The sequence below is a fragment of the Trachemys scripta genome, chromosome 2 (assembly GCF_013100865.1).
Source record: "Trachemys scripta elegans isolate TJP31775 chromosome 2, CAS_Tse_1.0, whole genome shotgun sequence".
NCBI classification, from domain to species: domain Eukaryota; kingdom Metazoa; phylum Chordata; order Testudines; family Emydidae; genus Trachemys; species Trachemys scripta.
The window spans coordinates 213709539-213725716 of NC_048299.1; the positions used below are offsets into that span (position 1 = coordinate 213709539).

At 38.6% G+C, this 16178-nt stretch overlaps 1 protein-coding gene across 1 annotated transcript in view; it reads right to left on the reverse strand.

Annotated features, from left to right (window-relative positions):
• The window catches only part of PXDNL (peroxidasin like), a 295352-nt gene that overhangs the window by 75830 nt on the left and 203344 nt on the right, over positions 1-16178 (reverse strand). The window contains exons 11-15 of the mRNA XM_034762906.1: positions 12426-12542; positions 9902-10060; positions 8472-8584; positions 5991-6147; positions 3129-3237 (exon numbers count right to left, since the gene is read on the reverse strand). Of these exons, the coding sequence (XP_034618797.1) occupies positions 3129-3237; positions 5991-6147; positions 8472-8584; positions 9902-10060; positions 12426-12542 (655 nt within the window). The remainder of the gene's footprint in view (positions 1-3128; positions 3238-5990; positions 6148-8471; positions 8585-9901; positions 10061-12425; positions 12543-16178) is intronic.

The following is a 16178-nucleotide window of genomic DNA, read 5'->3' on the forward strand; positions in this document are numbered from 1 at the left end:
CATGACTTGCCAGGCTACAGTGTGACAGTTCTGTTTGTTTCTCCTTGATGAAAACCCGTCCCCTTGGTTCACTCTACTTCCCTGTAAGCCAACCGCCCTCCCCCCTTCGATCACCGCTTGCACAGGCAATAAAGTCATTATTGTTTCAAACCCATGCATTTTTATTAATTCATCACACAAATAGGGGAATAACTGCCAAGGTAGCCCGGGAGGGGTGGGGGAGGAGGAAAGCACTGGGTGGGGTGGTGGATGAGGGGAGGAGGGAAGGACAAGGTCACACTGCACTTCAAAGCTTATTGAATGCCAGCCTTCTGTTGCTTGGGCAGTCCTCTGGGGTGGAGTGGTTGGGTGCCCGGAGCCCCTCCCACTCCGCATTCTTGGGCTTCTGGATGAGGAGGCTATGGAACTTGGAGAGGAGGGTGGGCAGTTACACAGGGGCAGCAGCGGTGGTCTGTGGTCCTGCTGCCTTTCCCGCAGCTCCATCAGACACCGGAGTATATCAGTTTGATCCCCCAGTAGCCTCAGCTACTGCCGCCTTCCTCCTCTCATCGCGCTGACGCCACCTCACATCTTGCTTGTCCCTCCTGTCTTCGTGTTCACTTTTTGCTTTCCTGGACTCTGACACTGTTTGCCTCCACGCATTCTGCTGAGCTCTTTCAGTGTGGAAGGACTGCATGAGCTCAGAGAACATTTCATCGCGAGTGTGTTTTTTCCACTGTGACGAAGTTCCTCCTCTATCTTGGTGGGTCCTGCGCTTATTGGCAGATTTTCTTGCCTCAGAGATTCACCATGTAGGTTGGTGAACAGCTCAGAGACCTTCCCCTCTGGAAGAACCAGGTCAATTGGGAGGTTTGGGGGGAACCCGGGCCCGCCCTCTGGGTTCCAGCCCAGGGCCCTGTGGACTGCAGCTGTCTATAGTGCCTCCTGTATGACAGCTACAACTCCCTGGACTATTTTCCCATGGCCTCCTCCAAACACCTTCCTTAATCTCACCACAGGACCTTCCTCCTGGTGTCTGATAATGCTTGTGCTCCTCAGTCCTCCAGCAGCAGACCCGCTCACTCTCAGCTCCTTGTGCCCCTTGCTCCCAGCTCCTCACACTTGCACTACAAACTGAAGTGAGCTCCTTTTTAAAGCCCACGTGCCCTGATTAGCCTGCCTTAATTAATTCTAGCAGCTTTTTCTTAATTGGCTCCAGGTGTCCTAATTAGCCTGCCTGCCTTAACTGGTTCTAGCAGGTTCCTGATTACTCTAGTGCAGCCCCTGCTCTGGTCACTCAGGGAACAGAAAACTACTCATCCAGTGACCAGTATATTTGCCCTCTACCAGACTCCTGTACCCCACTGGTCTGGGTCTGTCACACCACCTTCTTATCTGCGCTAGCCTCTGGGACGGAGATGATAGGGGGAGTGTTGAAACATTTGCAGCTGTGGGAGGAAAAAAAGGGAGAGTAGTATTTAAAAAGACACATTGTAGAGGACAATGGGTACACTCTTTCATGGTGAACCAAGCTGTTAACATTACATAGCACATATGCTTTCGATAAAAGGTCGCATTTTGCCTCTTATATTGAGGGCCAGCCAGTATAGTGTGAGAGATCACACACGCAAGGCCGGGCAAGAGAATTCGGCTTGCAGGCAGTCATGGTAAGCCACAGTCTTTCGCCTTCTTCAACCTTCATAATATGTGGGAATGGTTTTAAACAGCAGTGCTCTCCTTTCCCATACAAAGCACCCATTGGGTTGGCCGTTTAAAAGGAGGGGGCTGTACTGGTTGCGAATGCATCCCAAGACTTCAGGGCAAATTAATCATTAAACACGCTTGCTTTTAAACCGTGCATTATATTTACAAAGGTACACTCACCAGAGGTGCCTTCTCTGGCTTCAAGGTGATGGCACCTTGGGAAGGCAGGGAGGGTTTCGGCTCCAGGGTGATACACAGTTCCTGGCCGTTGGGGAGAATGGTTTCTCCACTTGTGTGCTGTGCGCTATCCTCATCCTCCTCCACCTCCTCATCTTCCTTGACCCCCAAATCCTCATCCCTTTTGCATGAGACTCCCCCTCTTGCAGGTCTCCATTGACAGGGGTGGGATAGTGGTAGAGGCCCTCCCTAGAATTGCTTGCAGCTCATCATAGAAGCGGCATGTCTGGGGCTCTGACAAGGAGCGGCCGTTTGCCTCTTTGGTTTTTTGGTACACTTGCCTGAGCGCCTTAATTTTCACGTGACACTGCTGCGGGTCCCTGTTGTAGCCTCTGTCCATCATGCCCTTGGAGATTTTTTCAAATATTTTGGCATTTCGTCTTTTGGAATGGAGTTCTGATAGCATGGGTTCGTCTCCACATACAGCGATCAGATCCAGTACCTCCCGTTCGGTCCATGCTGGAGCTCTTTTGCGATTCTGGGACTGCATGGTCATCTGTGCTGATGAGCTCGCCACGCTGGCCAAACAGGAAATTAAATTCAAAAGTTCCCGGGGCTTTTGCTGTTTACATGGCTAGTGTATCTGAATTGAAAGTGCTGTCCAGAGTGGTCACAATGGAGCTCTCTAGGACAGCTACCGGAGGCCAATACCATTGAATTGTGTCCACACTACCCCAAATTTGACCTGGCGATGTCGATTTCAGTGCTAATCCCCTCATTGGGGAGGAGTACAGAAATTGATTTTAAGAGCCCTTTAAGTCGACAAAAATGGCTTTGTCATGTGGACGGGTGCAGGGTTAAATCAATTTAACGCTGCTAAATTTGACCTAAACTCGTAGTGTAGACCAGGGCTAAGAAACCATGTCCTGGCTACAAGCAAAAATATGTTTTGACAACTTAATTACAGTACACTTTTTTGAATGCAGTATTGTTGTAGCTGTGTTAGTACTAGGATATTAGAGAGATAAGGTGGGTGAGATAATATATTTTATTGGACCTACTTCTGCTGGTGAGAGAGACAAGCTTTTAAGCTCTGTGTAAGCTCAAAAGTTTGTCTCTCTCACCAACAGAAGTTGATCCAATAAAATATATTACCTCAGCAACCTTGTCTCTCTAGTATTTTTTTTTTGTAATTTAAAAACACCCACAAGTTAAACAGAATAAAAACATGAACAATTTCTGTGAGCAAAGATAAAATAAATTCTTACTGCGAAAACAAATTTCTTCTTGTGGAGTTAATTGCACTGTCAACTTTTTGGATGGCATTGAGAATGGATGATTCAACAAAGTTATCACCAGCTTGTCTACCTTGCGTTACTGCAGAAAAAAATCCATAGTTTGAGAAATGTCTCATTTTTAAAGTTCAAATTTATGTGATATAAATAGCATTTAATAACATTTGGCATTTTAAAGTGACAAGCCTTACAAGAACAAAAAAAGCTGTAAATCCTGACATTTATATTAGATATTGCAAAGAATAGGCAATTATCTTCCATACAATAATCCTAGCTGGCATGTTCAGAATTGGTGAAGAGATACAGGATACCTTCAGATCACTGATTCAGATCCAGTTAGTAATGACAGAATGTTATAAACATACAGCTGCTTAGTGACTTTTGTGAAATGAGTCTCACTTCAATTCTTAGAGGAGAAGGAGCCACCCAAAAATCATAATAGAAATTGAATCTCAGTAGAAAGGGTCACAAGGACAAAGTACACTGAGCTTTCAACAACATTTTCGTCATTATAGAAGGAACCAGTCTGAGGTCCCAAAACCCCAATTGTAAAGAAACCATAAACATTGTTTTTTAAGGAACAATTCATTTTTGGGGCAAGGCACTCAGCACACATAATCAAACAAGAGCCACATGTTCATATGCTCTCACTGTTCTGTCAGAGTAAAGCAGACTGGCAATATTGAGGGAGCCTCACCATGGATCAGTACTACGAAGTTACATTTGAAAAAGGAAGTTAGCGTCATAAAAATGAAGCATCTGGGAGCCGGCAGAAGGGTATAAGGTAAAATAAACAGGACTTGTAAAAACCTTTCCATCCCAGACAATCTCTAGAACACTACAAAACCCCTGAAAAATAAGCAAGAGAGTCCATTCCCATCATCTCACCCATTTTCCAATTAGCCCTTGCTCCCTAGTAAAAGCCAGAAAAATAGTGGAGCTCTCCAACATGAGAGATTCATTGTGAAAAAAGTAGGGTAGTGATATCTGATGAGGTTATTAACTCATGTAAATTAGTCACAATGGTAGTTCAGATTAAGTGGTGCTTTCTCAGGAGAAAATATCTACTGAGGGAAGTTACTGGTTGCTCAGTGGACCAATCTACAGAACGTACAGCAGCATTTTTTAAAAAGCTACAAGCTACTTTGGATATAAATGAGAGAGCACAGACAATCTTATATGGGATAATACATGCAATATATTATGCTCAATTGACATCACTACAAACAAAGAATAAATAGAAGATAATATGCATGGATAGTTGTTATAGTTGTATAATAGAATCTATACACTTTACTATTACTTTGGGAGGGAGGCTTATAAAAGATAAAGGTCCATTTGTATTTAAATTTTAACTGATTGTACCACTCCTTTGTCAAATACAAAATAAGCATGGGAGCCCCTTATGGAACAAACATGTTAAACCATCAATTCTCATTGGTCCATTCTCAGAGACCGACAGAACCAATAAGGATTCCTGACTCTGAGAGAAAATACTTTGTCCAGATAGTTTTCTGCACTCTAGTGCTGAGAGCATGCACACAGATGCCAAAATACAGGCATTTTTAGCATACAACCCTAAATGGCTCTAAGAGCAACCCCCGAAAATAGAAGTACAAAATTGTGCCATGCAAAGCCATTAACGTCATCCTCCAATTTGTCTTTGGATTCCTTAGTTATTAGAAATGCATTGTTAAATTACAGTTTGTAGGACAGAATTAATTGGGAGATCAGCACAAATGGCAAAATTACTGCAGCATGTTCAGAAAGTACCATCTTACATTCTTACATTTCGTGTTTTATTACAATGACCTTCAAATGGGTACACACAGGGAAAGAGCAAAAAAAAAGAAAGAAAAAAAATCACTCAACATTTTTTCTTGATGATTTCTTCATGCACCAAGTAGCTCAATTTTTTTTGAATGCAGCAGAGTTTTCTTCTTAAAAGGAAAAAATGTGATGTAAACCAAGGCATATCATGCACCTAGTAAATCCCCTTCTAGTGACCCTGAATAGGACTGCCACATGATAATTGTGTTACAAATCCCCGAAATACCTTTTTGTTGCATACAAATGTCATTACAGTTTAATTTGTTATATGCAATGTTGTTGTAGTCATGTTGGTCCCAGGATATTAGAGAAACAAGAAGGGTGAGGTAATATCTTTTGTTGGACCAACTTCTGTGTAAGCTCGAAAGCTCGTCTCTCTCATCAACAGAAGTTGGTCCAATAAAAGATATCACCTTACCCACCTTTTGTTTCTCTAATATTCTTTGTTATATTATTTTCATTTAATTATAATGTATCTGCCTCTTTCCTTACTTTTGAGGGATTTAGTTTTTTTTAAATCCATAATATTCTTTTAACGTTTTTTTTTTTAATAACAAATGAAATACATTCTCAAGCTTAACTTTCCCTCAGTTCAATTTTGGGTCTCAGAATAATTCTACTTCTTGAAAGGCATTATTGCTTTAATAAACACTTTTAAAAAAAGATATCTGCTAACGTTATATAGGACCTGCTTTTGAAATGGCAACCAGTACCTCAAAACTATTTGGGGACAAATTGTTCTTGGTTTAACAAAAAAAGACAAGGATAACGGTAAATGTTCATGAGGTGATAATTTTCCTTGACATATATTTCATTTTCTTTTATGTTTAACATTATAATGTCTACTAACTGGAGAAAGAGAAGAGTGCTGTCAATTAAATATTTAATAAAAGCATATTTACAATTTGCCTGTCAAAAAAACTCTACACTTATCAGAACTCAAGACACTAGGCAGATTTTCAGAAATTGAAACATTAGTAGAGGAACAGCTACTTGGAAACTTACTGGTAACAGTCAGCACCATACTGGTTGTAGCCAGGCCAAAAGAGTTCCTTGCAACACATTCATATCTCCCCTGGTCTCCTTGTCCTAAGTCTCTGATTGTAAGAGTGCCATCCGAGTTCACATGGAATTTGCCACTCTCAGTAATCTGAACACCAGTCTACAAACAAAAACACCCAAAGTGCATGTTATTGGTGTCTCTCAATTTCTTCTCAGAAAAGGTGGAAAGCTACTAATAATGAAACATCTCAAATCAACTACTGACTAGAGGTAGTCTGATTCATGAAGGCCCTAAACACATGGAACAATTTTTGTGGGGGACTGAAAAAAAATGTTTTAGATTCCACCACAGACAAGGCATAGGAATATAAATCAGAGTGCTTCAAAGTTGGGGGTGGGGATCTGTTTTGTTTTTCTTTCCCATTAATGTGCTAGTGCCCTCCCTCTTACTGATTTATCTGTACCCGGTAATTTGCAAAGGTGACCTGTGAGGACACTGTGGAGGTAGGAAAAGTCTTGGTGTAACTGACTGACTGAGTACAAAGGACTATTTGGGCAAAGTATTTTCTCTCAGAGAGTCAGGAAATCTTATTGATGCAATTAGCCCATAATGGACCAATGAGACTGGGGTGTTAACATGTTTGTTTCACAAAGTGGCTTCTTTGCTTATTTTGAGGTTGACAGGAGTGGTACAATCATTTCAGATTTAAATAAAAATTAGTTTTATTTCTTTACTATTACTTTTTAAATCAGGAGGCTTTCTTCACAAATGAAAGGAAAAGGAAATGTATAGAGTCTCCAATACTGTAGCAATTTAAAGTTAAAATCTTGTATATGTAAAAAACCCCTAGCAAGAATTCCATCAGGACAGGTACCATATAGGATAAACGTAGGGTGCTCTACACTAAGCCCCAACATGGGAGTATGCCAGGAGTGGGGCTGCAAGAGGAAGGGGGCAGATTGGGCTGGGAGCAGGCTCTCAATAGCACAGAGTACTTTGGAGATTCTAGGGTAGGAGTGCGAGCTCTGATGGTTTGGTAATGTAAAGTGCAGTTATGACAACTATATGGGTAAGAGAGTTTAACAGATGAAGCTTGAAGGAAAAAAAGATACAGACCAGTGAAGTAATACAGATAATGCAAGATGGCGCTTGTTATAAAAATAATAAGGTAACCGTTGTTATGCAGATAATTAGTTTTGTTGTTAAGTAGATTAAGATGGTTTAAAAGGTTTTTGTGTTAGTTAAAACCACAAACTAGTTTAAGCTCACTGAAACCACTGCAAGAGGAAGGGTTGTGACCACTGCTACAGGAAGAGTCTGAGAGAAGCAGACAGTAGCTGACAGAAATAAGTGCAGTTCACAGCTAAGCATAGGATATAAAAGTGGGTGTTGAACAATGAGCAACCAAGACCACGAACACCTGGATGATGTAGTGGGACCCCCTTATCACTCTACTGTAATAAGGCCATTGCTTATAGTATGAGTGAAGCATTATTGCAGTAGGGGTTTATAGTCATGTTGAGTACAGCATATGGGATGTATTTCCTTTGGTAAAAAGCCAATCAGATTTTGGGAAATAAAGATACTTTCAGTGAATTTTCAACTCATAGCTTTATTCTTAGAACCAGATCCAAAAATTACAACAGCCAACCCAAGGAGACATGGTGGGATGTCATAAAGGAAGACATATTAGCATGTAGTATGATAGAGGATGTGGCATTGAACATAGCACTTTGGAGGGAGAGGACTCCATTTGATGGGATTAACACAAGAAAGATGACGATGATTTTGGAGATTCTAGCACAGCTCCAGGTTATAGCATTACCTCCAGGCAGAACTGCAATGAATTAGAGCAGCCCCCGGGGCCACCTAATTTCTGAAGGAGGCCATTTCAGTCCCAAAGAATCCCAAGTCTTTAAGTATGGCATAGCACACTCTTTCAACACTTGTATGGTACTTTTACTGAAAATAGGCTACGGTTAAAAAAGCTTTTATGTACAGTAGATTTGTATAGAGATTTTACTCTTTTAAAGCCTTCCAAAATGTAATAGTTTAATGAATCTGATCTATTTTGGAAGAATTTTAGATTGTTAAATTGTTTTAAAAAAGAAGGTGTTTCTTTAAAGCAACAATACTAACAATACTTAGGACCAATTTATGCCATCCACTTGTGTTGCTCTCAATCTATAATCAGGGACAGAATCTGCCCTTAGACACAATGGCTTGCTAATTTTCTGATGTAAAGACTAAAAAATACAATACAGGCCTTTAAACGACAGACTAAATTGCTGAAGTTTGCTCTTTGTCATTTTCAAAAAACATTAACAAATATTTTTAAAAGGATTGTTTGAGGATTACAATAGGTGTTTATATTTTGGTAAAAACCACAGCTGCAACTGAACAACACTGGGTCCATTACTTTTAAGATTCTGTATCAGCTGGACAAGACTGAGAGCCCCGTAGATATAATCAAGTAAACCTACTTTTCTCCAGCTGATTGTGGGCTGAGGTTCTCCACGTGCACTGCAAGGAATCTCTACATTCTTTCCAACCTCTGCGCTGGTATCTTGTGGAAGTTGAGAAAATACTGGCAGAACTGCAGAAAACACAAACACACATTCCTTATATTGTCATCTCTTCTAATACCCAACAGTGTCATCGATTTACACTTTCCTGGATTGATTATGTTTGCCATGGCTAACAGATGCTCAGCTGGCATAAACTGTTATAGCATCATTGACCTCACTGGAACTATGACAATTTACATCAACTGAAGATCTGCCCCTTGGAGTTTAGTTACTGTAACGAGAACAACAAAGCCATGCTATCCCATGTAATAAGAAAACAAGAGAAAAATCTTATTAAACTTTGGAAAGGTCTTATTCCGTTTACATTCATGCTATAACATTCACTAGGTTCAGATGAGTCCCATCTCCCTAAGATCATATAAAGGTCCTTTGTTAACTTTTCTGTTTCTATAGTTTAGGGCACGGATACTCATATGTTCAAACATGTCTTAAGTTAGTAGGAGAAAAATACCTATAATGGTACTATCACAGATTACAGAATCACAGAAAGTATGTTTGAAAGGGACCTGTTAGGTTATTTGAGGATGTTGCATCAAAAAAGAAAAACACTATTTTAGGCCATAATTTCCGTAAATGGGCCTAATTTTGATTTAGATGACTCTACTGCATTTGCGATGAGTACATCATTAAGTAAAATGGTTCACTACCCTATTGCCCTAACCAATTTTATTTTAATTTTAAAATTACATTTGACCTTTAATAACAACCTCTTACTTCCTGTTTTGCAACTGGTGTTTGATAGAAACAATCATTTCCTTCTATTATTGCCCTTTAAATATTTATATGAAGTAATAACACATTGGGGAGGCACTCTTATGTTCTCACAAGTAACAATGTTGACATTGATGATACTACATTAATAGATTAAACCCTTTTAAATGGCAAGGAAAATTCACTCTGCTTGCTGTAAATCCAAGAACTATATTTATAGATAATATTACCATATTCCATAATACGGAAACTGGATAAATATACTCTGGGGTATTTTTTTGTTTGTTTTGGATTTATCTTTATATAGGGCCAAATTCTCTGCCCACCACCACAGAAATGCTTCATGGGAGCTGGAATCCTCTCCTGATAGCCTGTGGAGTGTTACTGGAGTTGTTCCTCAGCAAAACACAATGTGGCACAAATGTGAAACGAACAAACCAGTTATGCACAGGATTCTGGTACTGAAAACAACCCATGATTTTGTCTACTATCCCCAAAAGTGAAAATGATGTTTCTAAATACATATTTATCATTAAAAGTGTGACCATCCGACAAGTTTCTAGGCACTTTTATAACCTTAAAAACAGCAGAAAACAAAACTCCTCATTTATTACCTTTGGGTTGCACATTCAGCTGGACGGTCACTCTCCTTACACCCAAAGCACTGACAGCTTGGCATTCATACTGGCTTTGATCATGTTGGGCCACATGTATAATACGCAATGTTCCAGATGAGAGCACTGTGTGGCGTCCATCAGGAGGTAGCTGACTTCCTGCAATGTGTCAAACAATGGAGACATACATATGGTAAATTACACTCATCTTATTTACATACTTATATAGGGTTTTTTTAAATTATTATTTTAGTTAACATTTTGGGAGGCAATATATATTAAAAGGCATTCCCTTCAAAATTCTTGACATGGTTAATTGTGAGCATTTTGCTCTTTCCTTTCAAATTCTACCATTGGTGGTCTTTTTCTCTTTGCTTATTACATAAGATGTTAATTTAGTCATACTTTTAAAACATTAAAATTGCCAGCAACTTAGCATAGAACTCGAAGAGCATTTGATAATACCAAATTCGGAAGGGCTGATATTCATTATTTAGATCTTGTTATGAAAAAAGATCCAGTCCACAAAAAGAGAAATTGAATGACCAGACAGTCCAATGAATTGATACAGTAGTTTTTCACCTCTGGAAAACGTAAATGGTTTAATTTTAGTATCTGCTGACAGTACTTGAGTGGGGAACAATGGGTTATTGAGCAATGTAAGTTGCTTGCTTCAATGTCATGGACAGATAATGAGCTATTCATCATCTTGCTAATAGTGTTGCTTTTTATTGAGGGGTGTGACGACAGAGAGATCACTATGTGATCTGAAGGAGAGCCAGAGTTGATAGGTGTTGAAGTCAAATAATAATAATAATAATAATAATAATTAGTTCCCATATAGTGCTTTTAATCCATATGTCTTTAGACACAGGAGGTAAGCATTATGATAATGACAGTTTTACAGATGAGGAAACTGAGCACAGAAAGGTAAACTGACTTGCACAAAGTCATTCAAACAGGGCAGTACCACAGACAGGAAGAGAATGCAAGTCCACTGCTCTGTCCACTAGGACACACCCCACCTCAACAAACCTGAACATTTGGCAAGGATTCAGACGACTTAAGGAAGCAATCAGAATATGCCTTATGAAAAAAGTTATCAGAAACTGCTTATAAAGTGAGCCCTTTTTCTTTAGCTTCCAGATTTGCACTAGTATTGTTGTGTAGGAAGGAATAAGGTTAGCTGGACACTAAGGTTTTTGTGTAACAGGATAAATTCCATAATATTTACTAAATAAATAAACTCTTGTCCATGTAATCCCAGGGTGACTATATCAGTATTATTTCCACCATGTAAACTGGATTGCCACAAAATTCAATAACTGAAGATCAAGGGGTATTGAGTTGTTTGCTAATTTGAAACTCTATTGCCAAGCAACCCCCTTGAGCTATTTCCTCGTTTTTAGTAAAATTACTAAGTAAAGTCCACAACATATCATTGCTATATAGTAACATAAGGACAAATCCTCACATGTTGAATCCTTGCACAATGGCAGATTGTGGCCAATACTGCAATGTATCACATAATTACAAATTGATTACATATCCATAGGTTCCATAAAAGAAGATTGTTCCAAAATATTAAACATACTGATATGAACTTATTTTGCTATTGCTTCCTTGGAAATAACTATTCAGAAGCAGATGTTATGAAGTGACCTTTTAAATCTATGGATATTTCCAAAATTACAATGTGCTAAATTCTAACCTCAGTTAAGCATGCAAAATTGAACAGAAGATGCACATGCTTAGCTGAGGGCAGAAGTCCACCCAATATATTTAATTTAAAAGAAGACGACATAAACCAGGTAAAGTGAGATTTTTGTTAAACAGTAACATTATGTTTTGTCATTAATATTACAGCAAGCATAATTGTTCTACCAGTAGGCATCTTATTGTAATTATACACTACACAAGGCCCCAGCTCCAAAGAGTCTAAGGGCCAACAACTGAGGCTAGAAAGGAAAACAGAAAGGCTGGTTGAGCAAACTAAGTTACAGGGGGTAACTCAAACTTAGAAATGGCGTGGGCATAGCATGATTGAACAGGTTGTAGATTGGTTTGTTTCTTAAATTGTATTGCATACACAATAAACGTCTTATAAAACAGAAATGTTGTCTTCATCCTACTTCTTGCGAGTGCTGCAGTAGGAGTTGATCGTAAGGAGGAATTTGAATGACAAGAGGAAGGTTGCCTGGCAAATCAAGTCTGTGAGGGAATTCCAGTAATGGGGATGGATATGGGAAAAGTGGATGACTGGGCACTGAGACCAGCATCATAGACAGATCAGAGCATGTGGGTTTTTTGTACACATGTGATGACATAAGAGATTAGGTCAGATAAATACAAATTGCTTTAAATAACCCAATTTCAGTAATTCTACGCAATACTTTCTTGATCTACTTTTAGTAATTCTTTCCAATAACAACCAAAAAAAAAAAAAAGGCTGGAGACTGTTTTTATTTATTTTACATATAAAATTCAGCACAAAAATTATGATCTCATGTAGATTTGGTTATACCTGATTTGGTCCAGGCAATCACAGGAAGAGGATTACCATCTGCTTCACACTGGAAATCTACCGTGCGCCCTTCTATTGCCACCTGATTGTAGGGACTTGCTGTAAACTGCGGAGGAGCTGAACAGAAAAAAATAATTGCTTGACAATTACACACTGCAGGTGTAAATCATGTCATGTGCATTCCTTTACTACCAAGGAAGCAAAGTGATTTTGTGTTACCATTTGCAGTACTGAAAGCAGCTAAAATAACTGGGTAATATAGGTATGTATAAAAAGCATAAACCCATTACCTTCAGAAGAACTTTTTACAATGTCACTAGAGTCACCACACAAAATTAAAACATGGCTTGCAAGAATGATGATCTGTCACAGGTCCATTAAGACAAAACCTTATTGAAATAAGTACAGCTGGGACTCTGAGGACGAACAGTACACAGCTCTGGCTCCTATCAGAGTCTTCCTATTTACGGTGGATAGCAGCAAAACACATTCCTAAAACCCCATCTCTCAGAGAACATAATTCATGTCTCAGCATCTTATGCAAAAATCAACAAAAGAAACATTCTGAAATCAAAACTTGTGTATGATAGCAGCAGCAGTAAGGAATAACATGGAAGACTTCCACAATTCTTCCTCTGTCCGAGAAGCACCAAAGGTGAAAGCCAGACTTCATCTCATTAATCACAGAAAAACTCTTTGCTTATGGTCCAAATGCTGCCCTTGCATCCTCCGTATACAAAATGCTAAGTACATGGATGGAGGCTACTGTTGCTGCTGTGGGGTGGGCTTTATAGCTGATTGCAGGTAAAAGTGCTTCCCAACTCCTCTTTCGCAGTGTGCTGAACTACAGGGCAACGCTGCTTTAAGTGGCTGTGGAAACACTGGTTCCCCAACAACATACCTTATCGTGGGGAGAGGAAAGGACAGCTGAGGGGCTACCTCAGATTAGGTAGAGGTGAGTAGAGGCAGCAGCAATGGAAGGATGGATGTGGGAAGGAGCAAATTACTTCTCCCTGCTACTCCAGCTCCTGCTCGGTTCTAGTAGCCACAGGATTTTGCTGCTGTTTTCCCTCCTCAAATCAGTGGGTGTGATATAATGTGCCTTTCATAACATTATTCCTGCTTTAGATGAGAAAGTAAATGAGGATACAACAGTAAAGATGGACTAAAATAAGAACCAGTTATTCAAATCCCCTTCCCCAAACTTGGACGGTTTGGATGAAATGGGACCACCACTAATTTTAATTTTGTAAAACCGAAAGCATTTTTTGCCATCTCTATAGCAGACAAAAGGCTAGAGTTAATTTAAAATAATCTGTTGGAGAAAGAAGATGAAAAGAAGGTAGTTCCTAGTTAGGTGTCCCTAACATCAACATCCAACCTTTCCATGTATATATGTCTCACACCCCCTTAAGCTGTTGCTTGCTTTTTAACTACATACAGTTAATGCAGATCTCACTTTGTGGAGGTAAGTAATTCACCATGTGCTGCACCACTTTAAGATATGAATATGAATGCCATATTTCTTCCCCTTTTCCCAGTTCCCCATTTCTCTGAGTGTCTTGATTCCTGATTTAAATTCAGGAAGACGACTTTCAGAAATTTCAAGCCACTGAAGTTAAACTGCAGTTCAAAACACTGCAACTCAAGGTAGCTCAACTGATATTATTGCATGCTTCTTTTATCTTCTATTTTATAGATTTTTAAAATAAAAATTACTACTACCGATAATTATTTCCAGTAAATATGAACATCTCATGATTGTGAGCTATGTGAATAAAAATATCATTTAAAAAAAAAATCTGTTTTCCCCCAAATCACTTTGCCCCAAAATGTACACTTCATCTTGACATTGTTTTTGTGTTCCATTTTCTATATATATATAGTTTTGTGTTTCCTCCTCAACATACATGTATATATATAAAAACTACTACCAATAATATATATGCTGAAGAGGAAACACAAAAACAAAGTCAAGATACAGTATTCTCCCTCTCTCTCACTACCTGTATATATAAAACACCAAACACCGCATGATTGGTCATGGCATGCAGAGCTAGTCATTCAAACCACCTTATCTCTACCCTGTAGTGACACCATTTACTGAGCAAAAGATTATGATTAAAGCACTTTAGTGAATGCGGTGTCAGACAAGATGAAACTGAATTTTAAAAGGAAGTTTTAACTCCCTGCCCCCTCCATTTATGGTTTTTGCAAAAGGCACAATTAAGATAGTTTGAGTGCTTTAAGTGTGCATTTCAATACATTAACTGCTTTGGGTTCCTTTAAAATTTAATCTTAACTCTGAATTTCCTGGGTATGTAATGTTTGGTTTGGGGATAATTAAAACATCCTTGTAATATGTTATACCATTAAGTTACTGATATGTCAGCTCAACCAGATCTTCACCTTCATTTTTTGCCTGTGAATATGCATTAGGCACCATTTAAAACTCAGAATTCATTGTCTCAGGAACCTGTAGTAACTACAAACGCCCAAAATTAGAGCTTGTAATTCCATAGTGGCAGCATGGTGTGAAAATGTTTAATTTTTTTAAAGGCACTGATTCCATATGTCTATGAACAGAAAGATACACATCCTGCACAGAATTTTAGATTGCTTAGGAGGGCATAACTCCTTCGAGAATATTCACTGTCTAATCAGAATTCTTCCTCCAGATGAGCTGTCTTGAAAAAGGAATTATCATTAATTACTGCATCACAAACAAAATATACTAATTATGTTCAAGTGAGATTCAAGAATGGCTAAGTACCATCAAGTGTAATGAGACTTTTGTCTAAAGTCCCAAACAACAATCCCATGTAGATTTTTCAGAAGATGCTATGGCAGAAAGCCATGTTGTAGGGAATTAATTAAAACAGCCAAAAGAGTTGGCTTAAACTTGAGCAAAACCCAGTACTAACTACAACCAGGAAAACAGAAGATTAAAATCCAAATGATTTGGCATTTCCACATCTCATCTCTTTTGTCACTGATTAACTTATGTTCTTGGACCACTACATTTATAATTGGGTAAAACTGGGAGTTCTAAGGTAGACCTTTTGATGTTGTAATAAGTTTGACTCTTTCACACTCATTTATTGTTATAGAAAGCCCACAAGCAGATCACCAATACTAAAAAATTCATGAAGTTACTTAAAACACTTTATTTCCATTGAGGAATCTTAGTATCAAGTTTATTACTTATTGTTATGTTTATATTTATCACATAAACTGAGTTTTGTCATCTTACTAAAATCAATCAAGGCAAAACCTTTCTGGCCACACATTATAAAGATGCTTACTGGGAATGAGTTTTGATTTACAGTGTTAATTATTGTAAGTCTTATAAACTAAGCACCTGCCTTACATACTGATTTCAACTTTTGAATGGGAAACATATTTTCCATTTTTATTTATCGCTTGTCTCAGCCAATCTATAGAGCAGATTTTATGTTATTCACTCTAATTACTGCCACAATATATATGGATACTATAGTAATCGGAACAAAAAGATGGAGCATCTGCTAAAATGACATATAAGCATAATGTATAAAACAAAACATGCAATCTGTTTTCACTGTGAAATAAAAGAAGCATCCTTTTGCATACCAGTTGGTTGATTAATGATCCAGCTAAAGAGAAATTAAAAAGCTACACACTGATACATAAAAGTAACAAGAAAGCAGTAAAGAACCTTGAAGGACAAGCAGATGGCAATTTCAATCATATGGTCTCTATAGATGAAAAACT